Raw genomic sequence first — 23,744 nt, forward strand, 5'->3', positions numbered from 1 at the left:
TTTTTCACTTTTTCGCAATTTTGAATCAAACAGGGGGAAGTTTTTTCAGAGACACCCGGTACATGTATTTACAATCTTAAAAAAACTAGAAAATATATTAAATAAGAATTCTATTAAACTAAAAATTGTAAATGGCTGGCTAGCTAGTTAAGTTGCGTTCTTTTGAAGGACACTTGTAGCCTTAATCAAAGCATCATTTCTTTGGACGACTCAAGGCAGTATTTTTATACACTTCTTTATTCAGACCATACTGAAAAAAACTCTAGAAAGTGTGTTCATCTTTCAATTGCTAGCATATCAAATATACCTTTTACACCTTGTAAACCAACCGTGCTTGCTGTATGGAAAAGTTATAACAAACTATTTTTTTGAGAAAAAATAATTATACAAATTCTTCAGCTTCAGAAATGTGATCTTCTGACTTTTCAAGTTCACCATTTCCGTTCGTTTTCTTGCCCAGTTGTTCTCTTAATATCTTCTCTCTCAATTCCAAAGTTTGTTTTCCTTTAGAGAGTGTAGAACCTCCGTATGACCAGGTATCGGGTTCAGATTGTCTACCACCATGGTCATTCTTACCATGTTTCAAATTTCGCTTATTCTGTTCATTCAAAATAAAGGCAGGATTTCTTCGGTTGACATTCCTTTTACCGTATTCAAATTCACTGGATGTAAAATAAGCATCAGAGGAATCACTGACGTAACCTTGATTCACATGACGTAATGTTTCCATAGCGTTGTTTTTGATTGGTGGATCATATTTGAAACTCATTTCACTGAATTGCATACTAGCACGTTCGATATCATAAAGTTCAACCTGTGCTGCTGATGTGGAATAATAAACACTACTTTGCTCATCCACTGAACTTTCCCCTTCACTGTATGACGAGTTGAAGCCTGACTCTCCTTGCGGTGGAGGATGAGGGTATGAATTGTTGTAAAGATCATTCTCATACACGTCATCTAATGACCCCTTATCTTTAGGAGGCTGGTGATGAAATTGTTGAGCCGACTTGTACCTGTTCTTGAGTATAGAGAAAGGCCTCTCGCGAAGCTCAGGCAGAGAATGACTCGTTTTCTTGCTTCTCCTGTGTCTGTGAGGGAGAACAGCTTGTTGGTTAGGATGGTCGGTTCCGTAAGATTCGTCGCCTTCCATTATAGGATGATGATAATGCTCAACTGCATCATTCTCGAATCCTTCTTTGAACATGTCCACACGAAATTCTTTCTCTTTCCATCGACGTTTACTCGATAGACACCCGATTCCTATCGCGATTATGATCAATACGAAAATACTCGCTACAACAATAGCGATTAGAATTCCTAGTCCTATGTTTTGATTTTTCGATTCTTTAGTTTCCATAACGACGCATTGATATGTAGGTCCATTTGCCAAACAGTTTTCTTTGCTTGAACACGGGTTATCGAGACACGCTAAAGGAATCTGACAACTTTTGCCACCATATTGTGTCCTCGTACAATCACATGAAAATGAACTCAAACCCTTAGGTATACATCGACCACCGTTCTCACATTTTCTTTCCAAACACACCCCTGGTTTCACGCACTTGAACGATTCCCAAATATCGACACAATAGTTCAGTGCGTTATTTACACAAGGTCGGTGCGAACAGACATCACTTGGCATACAACCACGTTCGATAGATGACGGCTCATCGATCTCAAAAACACTATTCGATGAACCTAACACAAAGAAATGGTCATTGATCTGTATTTTGCCAAAGCATCCGCTAAACGCCTCGCCGAATAAATAATTCTGAACTGAAGAGGCGAAGAAGTGGTGTATATCTCCTTTAAAAGTGTATCGTTTTGTTTGATTCCCGTCGAACGTCAATTCCACTGATCTCGGTTGAGCCTTGAGTAAGATTTCATGCCATTGACCATCATTGACTCGATGGTCAAGATTTGCTTGCCCCTTCAAATCGTTTTTCTTTGTAGTGAATGAGTAATGGACTTGTTCTTTTCCAAACTAAAATATGAAAATGAACAAGCTTTAAATGATTGGAATTTACTGGATTGCGCTGAATCGGTCTATACAGAAAAAAATTCAGCAAAATCAGTACAAAAATGTTTTTCTTATTTGTGTTTTCTTACTCTCTAAATACACATTTTTTTATAAGCAACTCCAATTTTCGGGTCAGGGCTCGGGGTTGCTTAGCAATCTAGCTTATTTTCTGGAATTCAAGCTTATTACCCTTCCCCACCATCCAAAGGGTGGTGGGGAAGGGTAATAAGCTTTTGATGTGTTCAACAACACTCTACTCGGCGGATGCGACGCCGGGTGATGGCTAGTATTATCTAAAAAGCTTTTATTTTACGAGATAGGGCTCAAGCCTTAGCAACTTGGTTGCTTGTATAAAAAAATGTGTAGAAGATTTTTTATAACTCAGTATACAGTAAAAGTTTAATTTTTCTTACCGATATGAGTGTCATTCCGTGAACGTCAGTGCTATTGAAAAGGATTGCATCGTCTTTTCGTGTACGAAATTGAATTGCTAATAGGTTGTTGGTCATGCTTCTTTCTTGGTAGTAGAACTCCATAAATTGGTTTCTAAATTTTAAAGTATATTTTTATGTTTTGTGGGCGGACTTGAATCCTTCTCTAAACACAATTTTCTCTAACTTTTGGCTCGTCCTCAAACCAGGATATGATCGTCAGCACATTTTTCTACAAAAAGATATTTCTCTTAGGATAATAAGGAATAATTATTTTCCTTTGTTCTTTTCGTTACCTTCGCTTTCGTTTGTTTTTCTTTTCTTGTTGACTCTCCACTTGTTGCAGCCTCCTTTTTCTTCTTTCGCTGTCCGTTAGTCGAACACTTATCCCTCTTCCTTCTTTCGAGAACCGGACACTCTTGTCGTCTTGAAGAAAAAAAACACCAATAAAGAAATATCACATTAGTGCAGTCACTTTTACCGCTCCAGCCCCCCCCCCCGTAGGTAGGATCTTCTCTGAGGTATCATCTCTTGAAATATTGAATTTTGGACGGCTTAATTGAGGCAATAAAATACTAGGACATCTTCATCATCATACCTCTAAGACATCCATTAGCAAGAATTCCATCTTGACGGCACTGACATTCAAAATGGCTCCATCGATCAATACATTGGTTGCCATATCCACATATATCTCCTTCGCAGACGTTTTCTTTCCTTTTACAACCAAGTGTCACTCCATCAGAGTGTTGGTATAAAATCTCACCATTCAATATAGCACCATTGATGTTCAAACGTCTCATACAACCGATGAACTCAACGGAGGAGAGGTTGAGCATCTGAAGACTTTCGATATCTCCATCCCTCTTCACACCACCCATGTAAATTGCATCAGTGAGATCATTCGTTTCCCTACATAAAGAACAGTAAACTGGGTACTCTTCAAAATAGATAAAAACAAATTCCCCTGATTGCAAAAAACCCTCCCCAAACGTGGTGGTGAAAGGTGGAAACAACTTCAATTGACGGACACAAGTTCAGTGTTTTTTGTAATAATGAAAAATCATAGATACTTACTTCATTTTTGTTTGTACTCTTCTTGATATTTCATGGTCATCAACCTTCAGTATCATCTCCTGGAAAATGAGAATCGTAAATTCAAAACAAGCTATATTCTTTATTGCGTGAAATACAAGCCCCCAAATAAGATTCTCTCGTGAGATTTGAAAAGCAAAAACTCGAGCTAAAGTCAAATCCGTTTTCTAGATGATGCAAACTTCATTTGAATAAATGTGAGGCTCATCGGAATACTAAAATTTTTGTCTAAATTTACCCCTTGAAAAGCTCGAAGATGGTTCACTCACCTTTTCATGCAGTCGAACTTCAAATGTATGAAATAGACCATCCATCACCATGACCTCATTTTCCAACACTATTGATGACGTCATCTTTTGTTTTATCACCATGGAAACACTCAATTTCCCATCAGATATATGAACAGCTAGTACCCAGTCTTTGTTAACCGTCCATGCTAGTAACGAATCTTTTTGTATTGTTGCGAATTCACCAGTTATTCGTAATGGTCCGCTACTTGATCTGTTTGCAATGATCTCAACCCATGAGGCGGGGCCGAAATTCCAACTCTGTTTCTCACACCTAGAACCCCAATCTCCAAAACTGCATTTACATTCGTAGTTTAACTCGCTTGTCAAGGATTTCAAACATTGTCCATTGTTATAACAAGGGTTATATGAGCAAGGCGATTTCTTCTTTTCGCATGTTTTTCCTTCATGATTTTCGTCACAAACACAGAAAAATCCGCCATGTTTGTTAACGCACGTGCTCCCTTGTTGGCATGGCGACGACAAACATTCATTGACATCGAGCTCACAATATTTCCCAGTCAAACCATCTGGACAGTGACAAAGGACCCCATTTTGAAGATTCTCACAGCGACCGCTCGCTTGACATGGAAGATCAGAGCAGCGTTCAGGTATTTTGGAACACCCAACTCCAACTCGTCCAGCTGGGCACAAACACTGCTTCTTGATGTTGAAGTCTCTCCCATGAAGAATCAGATTGTTCGTCTCTTGGATAACGTACTCTGTAAAAACGAGTTGACTTTTGCAAACCATACTCGTATCCTGGCAACCGTTTACTTCGCATGCTTCGAATATGGATACACTGTGTGCTGTTCCAAACAGCTTGGCAAGCTTCACTGTACTTTGCTTCAAATGGTATCTCAGAAGGTCTTCATTTTGTTTTGTTTCTTTGTTTGGAAGTAAAACAACGATGACACCATTATGAATATTTTTGACTGAAGCTATCATAATGGTTGGTGAAGAGGCTAACTTGTCAGTAAACTCTTCATTCAAATATGTTTCGAGTCTGTAAAAATGTGAGCTGATAAACTGATCCTCATTCATGTTCGAAACAAACAAAGCAACGTTGTGTTGGAACCAGGTTGCTTGCAGCTCCCTTGTTTTGATTGTAACGCTTGATTTTATTCTCTCCTCATTCCGATGCTGTCCGAAATAAACCAGAGTTGTTGAATCGGGAAATTCGGACACTTTTGATTTCTTTAGTCTCAGAAAGCATGAATATGTATCAAATACCAACAAGTTACTTTTATCTTCGAGCTCACATGAGTATTTATCATTTGAATCGGGATCAATCGGGGAAACATCACCAAATCCAATTTTCGGAAAACTATCTTGGGATACAATAATGTCTGCTCGCCGACTCGTTCCTTGGTTGTCATTGACATCATTGATGTTAATGATGCAGTTGTAAAGAGATGATAAAGGAGGAGTCCCACTATCAGCGATCCTGATTGATATGTTGTAGACAGGCTGCTCTTCACGGTCAAGTGATACTCTGTTCCGCACCATCCCGCTCGATTCGTCTATCTCAAATTTTTCTGCGTTGTCATTTATACTGAAATGAAACGGGGCTCCATTATGCGGACCATCTGCATCTGTTACTGAGATTTTTGGTATTATGGTAAAATCTGGTGCAGTGTTTTCAGTAACATTTCCAACGCATATTGGATTAGAAGCTCGTGGTGGATTATCGTTGAAGTCCAGCACATGGGCTTGTACTTGTGCGAATCCTTCAGGAAGGTTACCATATTTGGCAAAAATTTGAAACTGATATAATTTTGTTTGCTCATAATCCAACAAAGTTTCAAGGATGATATCACCATTATGTAAGTCAATACTGAAGTGATCTATTTTACTGACCAGACCGTAAGACAATCCATCTTTATCCCCACCATAATAATTTGCCGTGACACGAAACACTGTGTTTTGGATAGGTTCATTTTCGTAAACCGAAATACGGTACACATCGTTTTCAAAAACAGGGGCCCCTGTGAAATCAAATACATCAACTCTGACTTGTGTTTGGTCAAAGAAGCTCTGATGATTCTTATTGAAAACCAGGATTCGGACTTCTTGCAGCTGTGGTAAAGGTCTTCTGTAGATGGTCAAATCCCCTGATATCGGGTTAACGGCGATGCCATTACGGAGTGGAGCTGCTATTTTGTAAAAACTCTCTCCATCGAGGCCTTGGTCTCTGTCTGAAGCTGTGACTTTTCCCAACAGTTCATTTTCTTTTCTTCTACGTGAGATGTTGAAGAAATAAGACGCTGCATCAAAACGAGGCTTATATTCGTTGATACCTGTAATGTTTACAGTAATCTTGACGACAGATTTCATGATGGGGGATCCACTGTCACTGGCTTCGATGCTGAGAATGTATGATGATCTGTCTTCATAGTTGAACGTTCTCATGGAGAATAAGTCACCAGATGTTGCATTGATCCCGAAATTGAACGTTGGATTCTGTATTGAGTATGACACCACCGTGTTGATAGAATCTGCATCTTCAGCATGGACTTTTAGTAAAGGTTTTGTTACATCAAAATTTTCTGGAACACAAACACTGTAGTGCACTTGATCAAAAGCAGGTGGTTCGTCATTGATGTTGCCAACGAGGAGTTCAACTGTGGTCATCACAGATTTTGGATTACTGTTGGAGCTGTCTGTAATGTTGATCATCAGGGTATAATTGGTCTGTGTTTCATGATCCAGTGGAGCACGCAGAAATATCGAACCATTGTTATGGATAGTCCAAGGTGAGTTGTCTTCGGCGTTCACCATTTGAAATTTCAAATCTACTTTCGATTCAACATCATCAGCTTTGATTTGAAGGACCTGTTCGTGCATTGTTTGATTTTCGAGGACGTATTGAAGGTAAGGCTCTCCATATACTTGAGGTTGGTGTGTATTTAGTTGTTCGATTGTAAGGCTCGCAACACACGTGCTTGATAAAGGTGAATGTCCATTATCCTTTGCTTGAATGGTGAGAACCACCGTTTGACCAACGAGTGATTTTAAGGATCTGGTGACATTAACATTACCGTTTGAATCAATGCTAAAAAATGAACTACCTTTTCCATTGACGATCGAATAGTTGATCAAGGCATTAGGCCCTATATCAATATCATCTTTGGCGTTAACTCTTAAAACTGTTTCTCCGAGAGGGGCGTCAGCCTGAATGTATCCTTTATAGAAATTCTGTTCGAAAACTGGAGCATGATCGTTGAGATCTAAGACTTCGATGATAACATTTGCTGTACTTCTGAAATAAGGTGATCCCATATTGGTCGCTTCAATGATGAGGTTGAATCTTATTTGTTGTCCTTTGATGGTAAGGTTCTTTTGTGTGACCAGAGAGCCATTGTTGTGGAGCTTGAAGATTTGGTTGATATCTGGATCGGTTGTAACCATCTCCAACTTTGAAATTGCGTTTTGTCCTTCGTCTGCGTCTTGTACGTGAAAGTAAAAAATCTCTTCACCTATCTTTGTTTTTTCTGGAAATTCTATGGTGAAGTTGGTAGCAGAGAACTGAGGAGGAGAGTCATTAACGTCTTCTATTGTCAAAGTCAAGCTGTGATTGGTTGAATGAACTCCATCGTTGATGGTGAATGTCAGTGATTGGTTAGTTCCAAGAACTTCTCGGTCCAGGCTCTTTATTAAGCTCAATTGACCCGTATGCGAAATCTTGAAATAATCAGGAAAGTTTGTTGTGAAAGTGATTGGAGATAAATTGTCATCGTCCACTGCATTGAAAGTGTCGATCAGTGCACCAATAGTGAAATTCTCTGGAATCTCAATTCTCTCTGGTGGATTAACGAATCTTGGCGGTTCATCGTTGACATTCAAAACTCGGATGTTTACAAACATTTGACTGCGATCTTCAGAGTTACCAGTTGGGTCGTTAGTTGCGTATATTGTCAGGTTGTATTCTGCTGTTGTTTCAAAGTCCAGTTCCAAATTTCTCTCTATAACACCTGTTTTATGGTTGATGGTATATCCATTATTTGTGTATGGTGGAGATAAGAAGTAGAATATTTTATCTCCCTCATCAAAATCAAAGACTTCGAATCTGCCGATTGTTCGATTTATGGAATCTTCTCTAACTCGAATCATTGTTTCATTTTGTTCGAATGTTGGTATGTTGTCATTGGTGTTGATGACGAAGACGGTCACCTTTTGATGACTTTTGAATGTTGGAGAATCGATACTCCAAACACTTACCCAGATGATGTGAAACCTTTGAGATTCGTAATCAAGTGTTTTTCGTAGAAAGAGTTTGCCAGAAGTTTGATTGATTCTGAATTCAACTCGATCCTTGGGTACAATATCAAAGCGAAGGTTGTCGTTTTTGTTCACCGCTTCCACTCGATGAATGACATTGTGGAGATAAAAATCGTCATTCTCCACAATACTGTAGTAACGATTAGACTTTTTCAAGGTTGGAAATGAACCAATTTGAATGTGAATTTTTACGGTGATTGTATCTTTGAAATTAGGTTTTGTTGGATCTGACACGTTTGCTTGAAAAGAGAACGATGAGTCGGTAGGTTTTGATAAGATGACAATACCAAGGTGTTGATCAATGGAAATCATTGAATCATTCGATGTGAAGACCATTCTAGAATTGACAGGTGTATCTGCATCTGAAGCCTGGAGAGTTGTTAAGTACGTTCCTATTGGTGAACCAGGAGGTATTATTATTTCTGATGAAGACGTGATAAACTTTGGTGGTTTATCATTGATGTCTTCAATGTTGACGGCGATGGTTGATTTGACTGAATGATGTGGAGGTGTCAAATCTTGTATAATCACCACCAAGTCGTAGCGAGATTGAATTTCACGGTCCAGATCTTTCTTCACTGTTAGGCTGCCATCTTGATTATCGATCTCGAACTCTGATTGGTAGTTACCTAGAGCATATTGAAGATGTCCGTTTGGACCGGTATCTTTGTCGACAGCTTTGACTGACATGATAAATGTCCCTTTTGGTGAATGCTCGGAAATTGTTGCTCTCATGTTCTTTGAGATCTCTGGTGGATTGTCGTTCAGATCCAGCACTTCTATTTTCACTAATGCTCTGTCAACTTCTTCATCATTCTTGTGTAACACTACATGAAATTCAAAGCCAGGATTTTGTTCACGGTCTAACGACTTCAGTTGTGATAAAACACTTGTTGTATTCTGAATAGAGAACTTTTCCAAAACTGATCCAGTGGCCAGGATTCTGAAGCTGTACTGTTTGCTGGTCACGATTTGATGATCTTCATCAACGACGTCAAATTTGTACAAATGAGCAATTGGTGCTTGATTCTCAGTGACATTGATCTTATGGTAACATTTCTTAAATCTCGTTGGTATTTTTGATTCAAAAAATTTGATCAAGACTGAAGTTGAGTTTGATTTGGGATTTTCTCCACTATCCCTAATTTCGATTCCGATTCTAAAGTCATCCCCGTGTTTGAAAGTTCCGTTTACGATGAAAACAGAACCCCTGTTTGCATCGATTCTAAAAACATCCGTATAGTTGAGTAACCGGTATTCTAACTTCCCGTTATCTCCACTATCCAAGTCAGTTGCGTGGATCTGAAAGATTTGCCGGCTTGGATCATGATTCGTGGAGATGTCAATGGTCGGTGAATGATGGTTGAATTGTGGGTAATTATCGTTAACGTCAACCACAAAAATGTACACAACTTGTCTTGTTTTTTGTGACGGTTTGTTCTTGAAAAAAGCTTCAATTTCCAAAAGGTATTTAATTTTCTTCTCAAAGTCTATTGGTTTGGTTAGTATGAGAGAACCATTTGAGGACATCGCAAATGGTAGATTTGCTGTGTTTGAACCTGCCAGTTGATATACAATTTCTCCTTCTCCTACTGCTGTCACGTGACCTATAGTTGAACCAATCACAGAATTTTCCACGGCAAAAAAAACATCTCTTATACTGGAAAAGGAAGGTGCACTGTTATCCCTCAATATCTCGATGCTGATTGTAGCAAGTTCGAAATCAGAAGTACATTTGTTACGACTTGCTCTGACCAACATTTGGATGTGATTCGCTTCATAAGGGATTTCGTGTCTGAGGTAAACAGCTCCACTTTCTGAAATCCAGAAACCATCATCATCAACGATCGAAAAGAAGATTTTCTTGCCATATAAAAACTTTGATGGTGCTATCTCCAGTTGGGTAACTTTAGAGTTCATGGACAGATGATATGGAACAGTGACATTGTATTGGTTTTTGCTGAGGATTTGTTCGTTTTCGGGAATGATATTGATGACGATTGATGTCCTTTGCCCTTTTGATGGACTACCATTGTCTTCAGCCTCAATTTCGATGTAAAAAGCACAAATATCTATACAACTCAAAGGCTTTACCAAATATATTCGGCCAGTTGATGGATCCATGTTGAAATAACCGTAATCACCAGTAACGGTTTTGTATTGAACAGCGCCATTTCTATCAGAATCTAAATCGGTTGCCGTGATATTCCCAATGAGACTTCCAACAGGCAAAGATTCAAAAATCTCGAAATATGGCTGTTGTTCACTGAAAGAGGGTGTGTGATCATTTTGATCGGTGACGTAGATCTTGATTGTTGTTTTTGTTTCTAAAGATGGTGACCCGTTGTCACTGGCAACGACTTCCAGGATGTAAATCTTCTGTTCTTCATAGTCCAGAGGTATATCACCAACAACAAGGGAACCATCAGTTTGGAGTTTGAATAGGTTTAAATCATTTCCTGATGTGATTTTGTACCTGAAAATAATATGAAGATTACATAAATTTGTCAATTAAGAATGGAAAAAAGTCAATATTTTTAATTTGCTTCTTTTTATGTCTCTAGCATGGATGTTTTTTTTGCAAAGAACCCTTTAATAAAATTCAAAGTAGGTGAACATTTAATGTAAATAAACCTTTGCATCCACAATAACTTACGATACTATATCGCCTTCATCAAAATCGGTCACATTGAATTTCAGAATCTTCCGGTTGATTTCATTCTCTTGAACCCAAACCTCTGAAGGATGTCTCCAAAAGTGTGGCGCGTTATCGTTGACTCCGTCAATAAAAAACGAATATTCTGTACATGCTGTTTGATAGTTTCGCATATCGATGGCATATATGTTCATGTCGATCCGGGGACCTGTCATTTCCCGGTCAATCGGTGTCGGAATACTGATTTGTCCGGTATTTTCATCAACTTTCAAGCAGTACGCATATTTACCGGACACAGTGTGATAAACGATGCCGGCTGACGGTTTTCGAACTCGCACTTGTAAGTTGTAGTCGACGTCTTTGTTTTCACTGGAAAGAAATTGCGGACGATGATGGGTTATTGGAAAGTAGCACTAAAAAAGTCACGATCGATGTTTTTTGAAGGTAGTAAGACCGAGGATTTGGGGATCATCTTTTTAAAATCTTGTACAAACAACACTAATAGTATTTTTTTTCCGAAATTCTCAATGAAAAGCAAAAACAATCATGACCAACCTGATCGAATGAAAGTATGTATCACTTTCGAAAGCCAAATCACCATCAACATCTTTGAACAAAAGTAATTTGAATGTTGTTTGTATGCCAGCTTTTGTTTTCACCAGAATGTTCAGGATGATGTAGTTGTGCTGGTTTGGCCAATTCTGGCGAAGTTGCATTCCACCAGTGGAGTTGACAATGAAGAGGTGTGATACCAGACCTAAAATTGTTAAAGAAGTTCGTGGGTTAATCATTGAATTTTAATTTATTCATTTGTCAGGAAGGAAGGAAGATTTAAACTACAATCTTTTCACATTCTAATTATTGATGTAAGGATATATTGAAGTAGAGCGCATACCTTTCTCTATGGAATATTCCTTGATTTGGTCCAGGTATGACTTTTGAACTTCAGTTTGATAAAGTAAGCTGCCATTATCAACATTGGAAGGGACGAGACACGCAGATGGAGAGAGAATTCTTGGTGCGCTCACTCTCAGTATCCTTAAACTGACGTCAATCTTTACCAAATGCACTCCATCGCTGATCGAAATTTGAACCTCCATCTCTGAGACTGCAAGTTCCGTTAAATTTTCTTTCAGTTTCAAAGAGCAATTGTTCTTGTAGAAATTGAAAAATTGATTTTCAACGTCCATTACTTTCCAATCGATTGAATACTGCAGTAAGTCTCTATCCAAATCCTTTGCAGTACAAACGGGAAATACGGAACCGACGGGCATATCATCTCGGATGGTTAGTTTGACATGTTCTTCTTTCGGTACCGGAGGATTATCATTTTCGTTCAACACGTTGACGAGGATTTCAATGTTGGTTTTATCGTTTATCAATAAAAGCAAAGAATGATTTCTTTGTTGTTCGTAGTCCATTTCTCGTTCAACAATCACCGAACCTGTTGATGGATGGACTAAGAAATGAGTGCTGGAAATAGATTTAAACTTGAAATCGAAATCACCAGCACTATGTGGATATTGGTATAGAACAGTTCCCAAAGGTACATTTTCTGACACATTAATTGTGATTTTCTCGTCTTTCGGTAAATATATGTCCTTTTGATGTATGTTATAAATCAGTAGCTCTGTTGTGTCGTTCTTGGATGGGACATCAGTATCAAGGACAAGAATATGCATCATGCAGCTTCCTTTCAGAGGGTTAGCAAAACGTATTTCTCCATCTGTTGAATTGATACGAGCGACGGACGAGCAGTTCGAGTTTTTAATAGAAAACATAAACTCAGATCTTAAATCACGATCTCGAACTTCAAGAACGCCACTTGGTATAATGTATGAATCTTTTGAGGATAATTCATAAGTCACGTGATCGGATATGAATCGTGGGCCATGGTTGTTTCGATCCATGGCTTTAAGTTTAACGATGGCAGTCTCTTTTACTCCGTTGCGAACTCCACTGATGGGGAATATGATCTGACAGTTTGTTTCTCGAAGTATTTCACAATCTAGCTTGGATTTCAATAAAAGATGACTTTGAAATAGAATGTCTACGTAGTCGTTAGCCTCGGGAAGATACAAAACAGTCTTGTTATCGTTGGTAGACAGGCTAATGTTGGCAATGGCGACTCCTGTGTAGTCATTGTTGACCACAAAATCATAAATGGATCTATCGAAAATCTGCCTTGGCTTGCTCGAGTTAGTGGTGACGTAAACAATGACGCCATTTTGTTTATTTTGGTTTTGATTTACTTCTCCTACCTCGCTGATCAAAAGTTTGTAATAATGTTGCTCAACTGTTCGAGTTTTCGTGTAAATCCAGTTGTTAGGGTATATTCCAAAGATATCTGAATGACTTTCAATTGAATACGATCTGTCAGCTGCTGGTAGTTGAAGAAAGCCTTTTCCAAGTATTGTCTCGTTGACATGGACGTTCATTCTGGTTCGACGTTCATCATTTAAATTACCATTCCATATTAAGTGAATTGTCTTTGTAGACGATCTTTGGGGTTGACCACGATCTAATACACGCATTTTCAACACAAAGATTTTTTGTTCTTTAGAATGAATCCTTCGAGTCAGATAAACATCTCCACTCTTTTGGTCCATACAAAAATATCCATTCCCGTTTTGTGCCAGTTGAAATATCAGTTCTCTATTTTGAGCAGTGTCTAAATCTCGGGCGGTGGCGTGGTAGACAGGGTGTATGGTTGGGTGGGAAGAATTTAACTGGGCAAAATTAGGTGATGTGAAGTAAGGGGTATGGTCATTAAGATGTTCGACTCTAACTTGTACTGGAACTCGGTACAAAGAACAATTAGTGGTAAGTGTTATGACGAGTTTATAAACAGTTTTCGTATTGACGTTTCGAAGTGGTTGATCGAGTTTCAAGTATCCTTGATTGTCGATTTTGAATAATCTCGATGTCTCAGCAGGTTCAATATAAAAGTGTCTTGAATTTGTTATTGGATGAGCGAGTCGAATTTTACCGATAATCCAGCCTTTTGGTGAATGTTCTTTCACAGTAAATGAAAATATATCTCTCATGAATATTCCGCTCCCTTTTGTAAGTGCACTCGTGCTTTCAGTAGAATGCATCAGAATTGTTGAAATGTTTTTAGTCGGGTTTACCATAGCTTTTATCATGTAAACGTTACACATGTTGACCCTGTTCAAACGTCTCATAATATAAATCCTTCCATCATTGTCAATTCGCAAAAAATTATTGGTTTCACCCTCAATAAAATATTTTGCAGTTGTCATAGGAACAGGCACGACTCGCGTAACAAAATCGCCAACTTTTGCATCTGATTTTAACTGTACAAAATAGTACGGTTTTTCGAACTCAACATGATCCGTGGTGATTTTTTCGTCAATGAAAGTTATAATGGTTGATATAGTATCCGTATAATGGAGATTGTGAATATTGTATGCAGTGATGGTGAGGTTTACTGATTGGTCATGCTTCGTTGGCATTTCATGAAAATATACCTCTCCATGCTCATTTATGGTGAAAACAGTTTCTGCAACATTCGTTTGTAAGTTATAAAGAACCAGGCAATTGTTTTCTGTTGGGTATGCTGCGATGGTTTTAGAGAGTTCTGCTCTATCGAGTTCAATTTTCCGAGGATAGGTCGAAATTTTCGGTTGACACGGGCTTTTTCTGGAGACCAATTTCATCGAAAGGTAACCGAAAGTTTGTTTGGTAGGTGTTTGATGGTCGGTTGCGGAAATTGTTAAGTTGATAAAACCGACCTGGTCTAATGGTAATGGTTTAGTCAGTAATATGACACCAGTGTATGAAATATTAAAATGATTACTAAGCATCGATGGAGCTAAATTGTACGTAATATTCCCGCCGTCGCTGAAGTCTGTGTCAGTTGCGTGCATCGTGGCTACGTATGAACCTTCCGGAGATCGTACGTAGAAGTCCGTTACGTAATTTTGCTGGTCAAAATTTGGTGGGTCATTGTTTACGTTTTGAACGTCAATGAAAAGTTTAGCGTAAGCTTCGTACAAACCGTCCGTGGCTTTTAGATTTAGCTCAAAATATGGATAACTTGTGTACTCGATTGATTGTTCGATGGTCAAGTAATATCGGATAGCTTTTTTCGATGTCTGGTCTAATTTTCTAAGTTGAAATGGTTTGACAGTGAAAATGGACTTATGGTTCTGAAGCTTTAATGAGAAATTCCCTTCGACGGAATCTTCATCATGTATAGTGACGTATGTTAAGAATTGTCCGATAGGATTATGTTCTTTAATGGTGAAATGTTGTTTTGGGATGGAAATTGTCGGTGGATGGTTATTGGAGTCTGTGATTGAGATCCTGAGTGATGTCGTGGAAGAGAGGCTTGGTGAGCCATGGTCCTTAGCCGTGATGGTCAAATCAAAGAATGTGTTTTGCTCATACAACAGTCTCTGTATCAAACGAACAACACCGGTATGAGAGTCAATCATGAAATAATTATCTCCCAAATTTTCTTTACTACTGGTTAACGTGTATAAAATCTCTGCGTTATCTCCATCATCAAGATCGGTAGCGTTCATGGAAATAAGTGACGAGTTGACTTCTGTTGCTTCGGAGATGCTTAAGAACATATTAGTGTTTGGGAATACTGGTTGGTTGTCATTGATATCTTGGACGGTGATATTGATTATTGCTTTGGAAGAAAGAGAAGGTGAACCACAGTCTGTTGTCATCAGTTCGATCACGATGAATGGCTCATCTTCACGATCTAGAGGTTCTTCTAAAACTAAGCTGAAATATTTACTGTCTTTTTTATTGTAGACGATGGAAAAGCGAGATTCGTTGTTTTTCAATGTGACGTTTGAGATCATTCCATTGTAGCCAGAATCTTTGTCAACTGGTGAGAGCAGGCTCAACGAGTGACCTACTTTGAAGTACTCCGAGATTGAGAGTTGTTTGGTGGATGGATGGAATTCTGGATAATGGTCGTTCACGTCGATGATGTCGATTATAATCTGACTGAGTGATTGTTTGGAGAATTCGTTCACAATGAAACAACGAATCGATTCAATTTCTTCACGGTCTATTGGAGAGATTGTAGATACAATGCCTGTGGATACGTTAACGTTTACATATAAAGGGTCAATATTACGCACAAACACAACTGTTCCGTTTTCAATCGTTGGTATTCTCCCTAATGTCAATGGTAGTAGCTCATGTTCACGGACTTGGAACCGATAGGAAAAGTAAGCTCTAACGATAGGTAATGTCAGTGCTAAACAAAGGAGGATGAGAATCTGTTGTTGCGCCATTTTGATTTCTCATGCCGATTTTTCTTATTACTTCTTATTTCTGAAAGATGAAAAAAAATAAACGTTGATGGGAAAACAACTTCTTCTCATGTCATTTCTTTGAAAGGGTACAAGAGTTATAAGAATAAGAAAACTATCCTGTAATAATTTTCTCTGGAATTTCCTACCCCGGAGAACAAATTTGGTGGGGGAAAGCTTACCATTCAGCCAACAAGAATTTTGCCGAAGTATTATCTCGCAACAAAAGGAAAGTACAGTATATACACACAGAATGCACAGATAATTTTCACACGAAATTTGAGAAATCACTTTCGATTCCAAAAAAATCTCCCTCTGCTACAAATTAAAAAAGAAATAAAAATCACAAGGATTCCATGGGATGGCAGAGAAATCAGAAAAACCATTCAAACAGTAAAATTTATTTTCATTTCAACGCAAAATACAACAGAAAAGCACATTTGTCAAGAAATTTTTGACAGTAGATCGTCAAACAAACAAATGACATAATCTATCAACACGAACAGCACGAGAAGGAGTCATTCGCTTACAATGATTGCAATATGACACTCCAAAAATCCTCAAGTTCAGTTTATTTTCGTTTACTCAAAACTACTTCAAAATGTAGACATCATTCGTCGAAGTGGTCTATCCTCTCCTCTTTTTCGATTTTAAAGTCTTTCTGTAGTGAGCAAAAAACAGAGTGGGGTTAAAATTCCAAACTTCTCAAAATCTTTCTTCTTTCAATCGAAGAAACTTCCATTCGAGGAAGATTATGTCAAATAAAAATTTTATTTTCAAATGTTTAATTGCTACAGTAAACTGACATGTAATATGTTGAAGTAAGAAAATCTATTCCATCATTATACGATATAACTTGCAGAAAAACTATCAAAAAATTCATATTATCTTATTCAAATATTTATTTTTCCTTTCATAACAAATTTCTCATGATATATTTTATCTATAATTTTCCCCGAAAATTTTCTTAGCAAAAATGCGAAACTTCAAAACACCCTTGCGCCTGTTTAGTAACTCGCACATGTCCAAATTTGGTGGGGCTATTCTGTTCTTCATGGGGCTAGGGGGATAAAGCCAAATTGGAGCTAACTTTATTAAAGCATGAAGGTAATAAAGATATAGATGGAGAGAAAACGTCTCGGTAATGGCCTAAATGGTCGTTGAAATCTTTTATAAATCTATTCAAAGCGGCTTTTTTTTTATGTACCATCATTGGAAGCAAAAAAATCCGAAATGTAAATTTATAAGAACAGAAGTGAGAATGTTATCCTGATTGAAATAAACTTATTATGCAAAAAGTTCTTGTTCAAACGCGATACAAAAATAATTTTCTTAAAGTCAGGTTACAAAAGTTCTATGATTTCATATCGATGTATTTTTGGGCGAACACTGTGCTAATTTTGAGAGTTTCAGCACATTTTCCTTGAAAATTTCTTCATTAAAAATTTTTACGTCTAAAAGGGAGGGGGTTTTCAAATTCTGATGGATGATTAATTAAAAGGTTACCTAATCGTAATATAGAATTCTTTTTGAAATTTATCGATGATTTTATGAGAGGGGACCCTTAGAAATATAGGATTTTGTGCTTGTTACGGCAATCTTTTTCTTATTTTGATCAACAAAGTTATTATCTCACAATAGAGTTGTTAAAAATCCAACATCTTTTTATTCAGCTTTTTATGAACTTAAATATCCCCATGAGTATACCCAAAATTAATCATCTTATTCCCAAAGCAACCAAACAGCTGTTTGCTTCCGATGATAAATCACAATAGAACAAAAGGCATTGACTCTCCATCTATCTTTATTACCTTCATGATTAAAGTGATAAAAAGATTATCTCGATATGCCACACACCCCTCCTCAATGATATATAAAATATGTTTCAAGTACATTTGATAAAGATAATACATTGACGGGAATTTAAAATTATAAATTAGTAGTTATTGGTGTTGTGTAACTGACGAATGGAGGAAGCTCCCTTGCTCTTTGGTTCTTTTGCATAAATTAAAATTTTCTTAACCTAAAATGTCACTTTTACAGCGGAATTTTCACTTAAAACAAGCTTAAAACTACTGCATATGATTATTGAGTCAACTTTGGAGGTACAGCCCAATCATGATAGTATAAGCGCTTTTTTTAGAGGCCTGCGATTCTCCAAGCGATATATTTGGTGACACAGCCTGTCTAGTGACACTCTTTGTGGACAATATTGCTGGTGTAGTATTTCTGGCAAGCTGTGATGTAGACGAACATAATTTTTGACAGCTCATTAGCAGTAGACTGTGATTTCTCGTTTTTTTTCTATCTACTCCCGGAACAATACTGTTGCGGAGCCTGCTAAATTACGTGTCCCACGTGCCCTAGTGCCTTAACTTTTTTTACGTGCCTCTAGCGCCCTAGTGCCTCAAGTGCCTTAAAAATTTTACGTGCCCTAAAATTTTCACGTACCCTGAATTCTTTTACTTTTAGCTATCACAGCGCTTACTAGACATTGTATTCTGTACTCGCGACACATCAAAGCCGTGCTGTATCGATGATGATACTCGAACTGAGGTCTTTCTTATCGGTATTTCGGGATTAAGTCGATAAGCACTCGGTATCGGTAATTGACTGTTTTTTTCGTGTCATCATTCTCTACTATGATAGTAGAGGTCTGGTAGCACATAAAAACGTAAGAATACTTCAGATGGTGATAAAAGCAATTTGATACAAATGATCCTTAGAGAGCCTATAACTTAATTTTAAACAGTAGACCAAAAGTTGGCAAATTACGTCATGATGTCAAAAAACTTCCACTTTGGAACAAATTGACCAAATTTGATGTTTTATACATGTATTCATATCAAAATTCATTGCCTTTTCTGATTCTGATGTTCAAATTGAATTAAACGCTTTAAATCTTACAGAATACTAAAACTTAGATTTTGAGATTGACAAGACAAATCAACGCAGCGTTCTCCTTCAGCCAGGAACACATTGTACAACTGACTATTTTTATTTGGATGCTTCGATATTTTTAAGCCTTCCTGTCTCGTTTAGACCCAAGCATCAGAAGAAACTTCACTTCATGTATAAAAAACCAAATTAGGTCAACTAGTTCCGTTATTACGGGATTTTTAGGTTTTGCCTGGAAAGGCTTAAATGATGAAGCTTAAATTAAAATGAAGAATTCATTAAATGTCAAAAATATGGAAAAACAGCCATATTTCAACCAAAAACGACGACATCACCTGGGAAGATCATGTTCCCTGAAGATGCGAGTGACAACAATCGATGTACCGAGCATAATTGTATAAAAGATGATGAAAAAATGAGAATTCAATGTCATAAATGCCAACGAACGCTACATTATGCCTGCACTGGACTACCCCATACCAGTTAAATACGTTTTTTAATAAAGGTTACCGAAAATACGTGTCTATAAATTGTTGCTCTCCGGCAAAAGACCTCAGTAGAAAAGTTCATAATCAAGCGAAAGCATAAAGGCTGCACGCACAGCTATAAAGAAATTGAAGCGTGCGAAAGCATACTAAAAGTCAAAAGTGAGAGTGAAAAAAGACTAATAACAATGGTCAAAGATTTACAGCCAAGATGGCAAGAATACATAAAGGATAAAAATCAAGTTACATACCAATCTAATACAGAGCCAGTTTTCCACGCTAGAAACAAAACTAACTTAATTTAAAGACTCAACCAACCTAAGTCTCTCGTGTTGGAAAAGAATCTAAAGTTATGCGTCAAATCAAAGTTACATTCAAAGACAGTGATAGCAAATACAGATTCATGAAGAAGTTGACTGAATTGAAACAACACGAGACGTTCGCGAAATTAAGGATCACCGGATGACTTGACAAAAATGAAGAGGGAACAAATCAAAGAGTGGAAAAAGCGAGCAGACGAGATGAATAAAGCAAGATCGAATGACGATTTTAAATGGAAAACTTATATTTTAAAAAGATTTTTTGTACAAGAACGGTTTAGAAGGCCTGGACTGCAATTCTCTATAATAATGTTTCATATAGGTCAATAGACCTGCGAAATGTATTGCTATAAAATGAAAAAAATGACGTCATCTCAAAACTTTCAACCCGGAAGTTTTAAATTTTGCTACCCGAAAAGTGATGAATTAGCCAGTACCTTCCCACAAACCAAATTTTTTCTTTGTTTTAATCGCGATAAAAAAAGCGGTTTTCGTCTAACAGGCTAGTGATGAATATGCTACATGAAAAATGATGAAGGCTACCCGAAAAGTGATGAATTTTATTACACGAAAAACACGAAAACTGGAGTACTTTGCAACACGAAAACCAAAAATTCCTTAACATCACTAAATGATTTGTTTGGAAGACTACAGTACATTTTTTGAAATCCAGCGTTTGTGTTTAAAACTACGCGCGAGCGTTCTGGATGGGAAATAAGTCCTTTTACTTTCTTGGTATTTTTTAGTATCAACTGTAATTTCTTTAAAAATGCACCAAACTTTTAAAGTGTGTTTTGTTGTTATGTGGCACCCAGATGATGAAATTTTCATCCGACACGTTAAAGCTCTGAAGGTCAGGAAAATTTTCGACATCTGGAAGGTTTAGAGGGAATTTTGCAACGGGAGGTCCGGACACAGCCTTCCTTTTCGGGGGATTGGCGGGGCCAACCGAAATATTTTTAGTTTTACGGGCGAGTCTGTTGAATCCGACTGGGGATGCGTCACATCAATAAAGGGGAAATTAGCCCGCTCCCTTTAGAGTGGGCGGCCGCCAATCCGCCAATGGAATATTAGATAAGTTTTGTTGATTCTTTTTGGTTTGTTTTTTGCTGATTTTTACTGAACTTTATCAAAGCCAAATTCAAAAATCTATATGGAGTCGACTGTTGAACGCCTGACAACTTAAAACAACCAACGATACATAGAGTAGCAGCGGTACAAACATGTACAAAACAGACAGGTTTGTTGTTTACATAAAAAATTGTACAAATTAATCAAGTTGACTAGCACCCTTCATGCTAACACGAAAACAGAATTAGATTTTCGTGAAAACAACTAGACCAGCTCCTGAGTGCGGGATAGCACCACCGCAGATTTTTTTTCCGTACATGGACGGAAGTATCATCGACGGTCGGAAGTATCTCATCTTTGTTGTTTGGTTTTGTTTTTTGGAATTGCTTAGGTCAGGTTTGGTAGTAATGGCTTGTCACTGTGCCGGGTGCATACTCGGCGCCTTGGGCCCCGCAGGGTTGCTAGTAACGGCTCGAATTTCAGTCAGGTTAAAAAAGGGGCAATTTTACCCATATTATAATAACATTACCCCCGTCTTTTTTGTCGTCTTATAAGTATTTCCTAATTTTGTGTTATGCTGTGCGAGTGTGGCTCAACGGATAGCGCGCTGTGTTTCTGATCAGAAACTCTTTCATTTGGTGGGTTCGACATATTTCAAGGTTTCAGATAAGTTTAAGATACTTCCGTCCGTCGATGATACTCCTGACCGTCAAGATGAGATACTTCCGACCGTCGATGATACTCCCGTCCGTCAAGATGAGATACTTCCGACCGTCAATGATACTTCCGTCCATGTACGGAAAAAAAATTTGCAGCACCACCTAGGGGATCCTAAATCACAATACGATTTTCGTGTCGCTTAATATCTCTAGTTTATGGAATGGAAAGGTAAATAGCGTTTTTAGGCGTTTTTTATGGAGTTAGATCGCCGCCAAAATTCGACCCTTAAACTCGTCTCGTCGTACTAGAAGTCGTCCCGTCGCACTAGAAGTCCGCAGGTCGCATTAGAAGTTCGCAAGTCGGAATCTTTTGAAAGTCGAAACATTCCAAATTTTAAGTGTCATTAAAGAGAACAATTAAAATCACGTGTCTTGGTCAGCCCCGGTGACCCTCCAAATCCCTTTCACGATTTGCGCATAATAATGAGAGAACACTATATAATTTATTCACTATTTACATAATTAAAAAGAAGAAAGTGAAAAACGATTTTTAATATTTCCCGTTTTCCAAAAGGGAAATAATATTTGTTAAAACGGGCTTTCTCCTCCATAATTTCCCGTGTCAAAACGCCTTCCGTACGCCATGACTGACGCCCGTTTTTAATTTCACAGGGAAAAATGCATCCAGTGAAGAATAAGTAATGTATCATGATTCAAGTCGACTAATAAACTATTACGCCCGGCTATAATAAAACTATTACATGTTAGTAGCAGACCCGACTGGCAATTGTTATGAATATGATTTGTTGGTTATTGTTTGATTTCTTGACTTGTATATCTCATGGCAAATGGGATAGCAAATGACTTTTCATGTATTGCTTGGCTCTACATATGATACCTCTAACTTTGAACACCTCCAGAATGTTGAAAAAAGCATTTTACCCGGGGGGGGGGGGTACTAGGGCAAGATGGGTTACGGGGATGCTCCGCTGGTCAGGGTACCTTTTTTAACCTCCACGAGTCCCAGGTAGGGTCGCAAAAACACCAAAATAGAAAAATCAGTCCCTCGTAGGGTGCCTTTTTTTGGAAAATTTGGGGAAAAAGTAGAAAATTTGACGGCTAGTTCGAACCACAGGTCACAGGTCACAGGTCAACAGGTCACAGGTCACAGGTCAACAAAGTGCAGACCGGAAAAAAGATAATAAGATCATAACATATACATAACATAACATCAATGCATAACGCATTAAATTACAAAAAAGTAATACATGTTATTAAGATATTATAAAATGACAATTGAATAAAATAACAACCTAATGACACTTACTTACAAAAATAATGACAAAATCATAAAATATGATGCCTAACAAGACAAAAACACGAAAAATATTTATAATACAGAATGTGATGTTGATAGTGTGAATGGATATAAAACGGCACCAATCAGAAGCTTGTGAGGTCCCTAAGAGAGTGGTTTTAGAAGGATGAAACTAATTAATCATTCAATTGTTATTTTAATGACTTAATGACAATTTTTGACAAAAATGTTGACAGAAATCACAAAATATCATGTCTTAAAAGAGAAAAACACCAAAAATATTTAGCATACCGAATGTGATGATAACAATATGGCTGGATATAAAATTACACCAATCAGAAGCTCGTGAGTTCTCTGAGAAGGTAGTTTTAGAGCGATGAGTTTTATTATATGTAACCATCATATAACATTACAAACATTACAATATGTAATATACCTGTTGTACGTATAATATGGTTTTAAATTTTCTGGTCTGCGTTATACACGGCGCAAACTGCGAAAGATCGATAAAAGCACATGGTTAAATTTTGATGTTTGAAATGGTTTTATATGGATGAAATTGCTTGAGAATTATGTTTTTGATAATTCTTTGTGTTTTCCAAACATCTTCCTCTGCAATGACATTGATTAGAGTCAACCTGTCATCACTGACCTGTGACCTGTGACCTGCGACCTGTGACCTGCGTTTCGAACTAGCCGAAAATTTGAGAAAATTTTGGAATTTCAGTCCCATTCAGGGTCACTTTTTCGCAAATTTCGAGTCCCACGTAGGGTCCATTTTTCGAACCTCAGCGGAGCACCCCCGTCGGTCGACAAGGGTAGTACCCCCCCGGGGCATTTTATGAGATAAGTTGCGATTGTAATTTTCATGGAAATTTTTAATCGACAGATTTGACTTGGCGTCAGTTTTGTTTGGTTGA

The 23,744-nt window shown here is 37.7% G+C and overlaps 1 protein-coding gene across 1 annotated transcript; it reads right to left on the reverse strand.

Annotated features, from left to right (window-relative positions):
- Positions 1-248: 248 nt before the first annotated feature.
- On the reverse strand, positions 249-16,091 carry LOC136805082 (protocadherin Fat 4-like). Its single transcript, XM_067061645.1, has 9 exons — positions 11,669-16,091; positions 11,329-11,530; positions 10,774-11,142; positions 3,819-10,593; positions 3,532-3,590; positions 3,053-3,366; positions 2,751-2,880; positions 2,437-2,569; positions 249-1,987 (listed from the first exon to the last, which is right to left on the reverse strand). Exons 1-9 carry the CDS (start codon positions 16,053-16,055, stop codon positions 383-385), a joined length of 13,974 nt encoding a protein of 4,657 aa, XP_066917746.1. The 5' UTR covers positions 16,056-16,091; the 3' UTR covers positions 249-382.
- Positions 16,092-23,744: the final 7,653 nt, after the last annotated feature.

This window comes from Clytia hemisphaerica, unplaced genomic scaffold, assembly GCF_902728285.1.
Source record: "Clytia hemisphaerica strain Z4C2 unplaced genomic scaffold, Clytia hemisphaerica genome assembly, whole genome shotgun sequence".
Taxonomy (NCBI): domain Eukaryota; kingdom Metazoa; phylum Cnidaria; class Hydrozoa; order Leptothecata; family Clytiidae; genus Clytia; species Clytia hemisphaerica.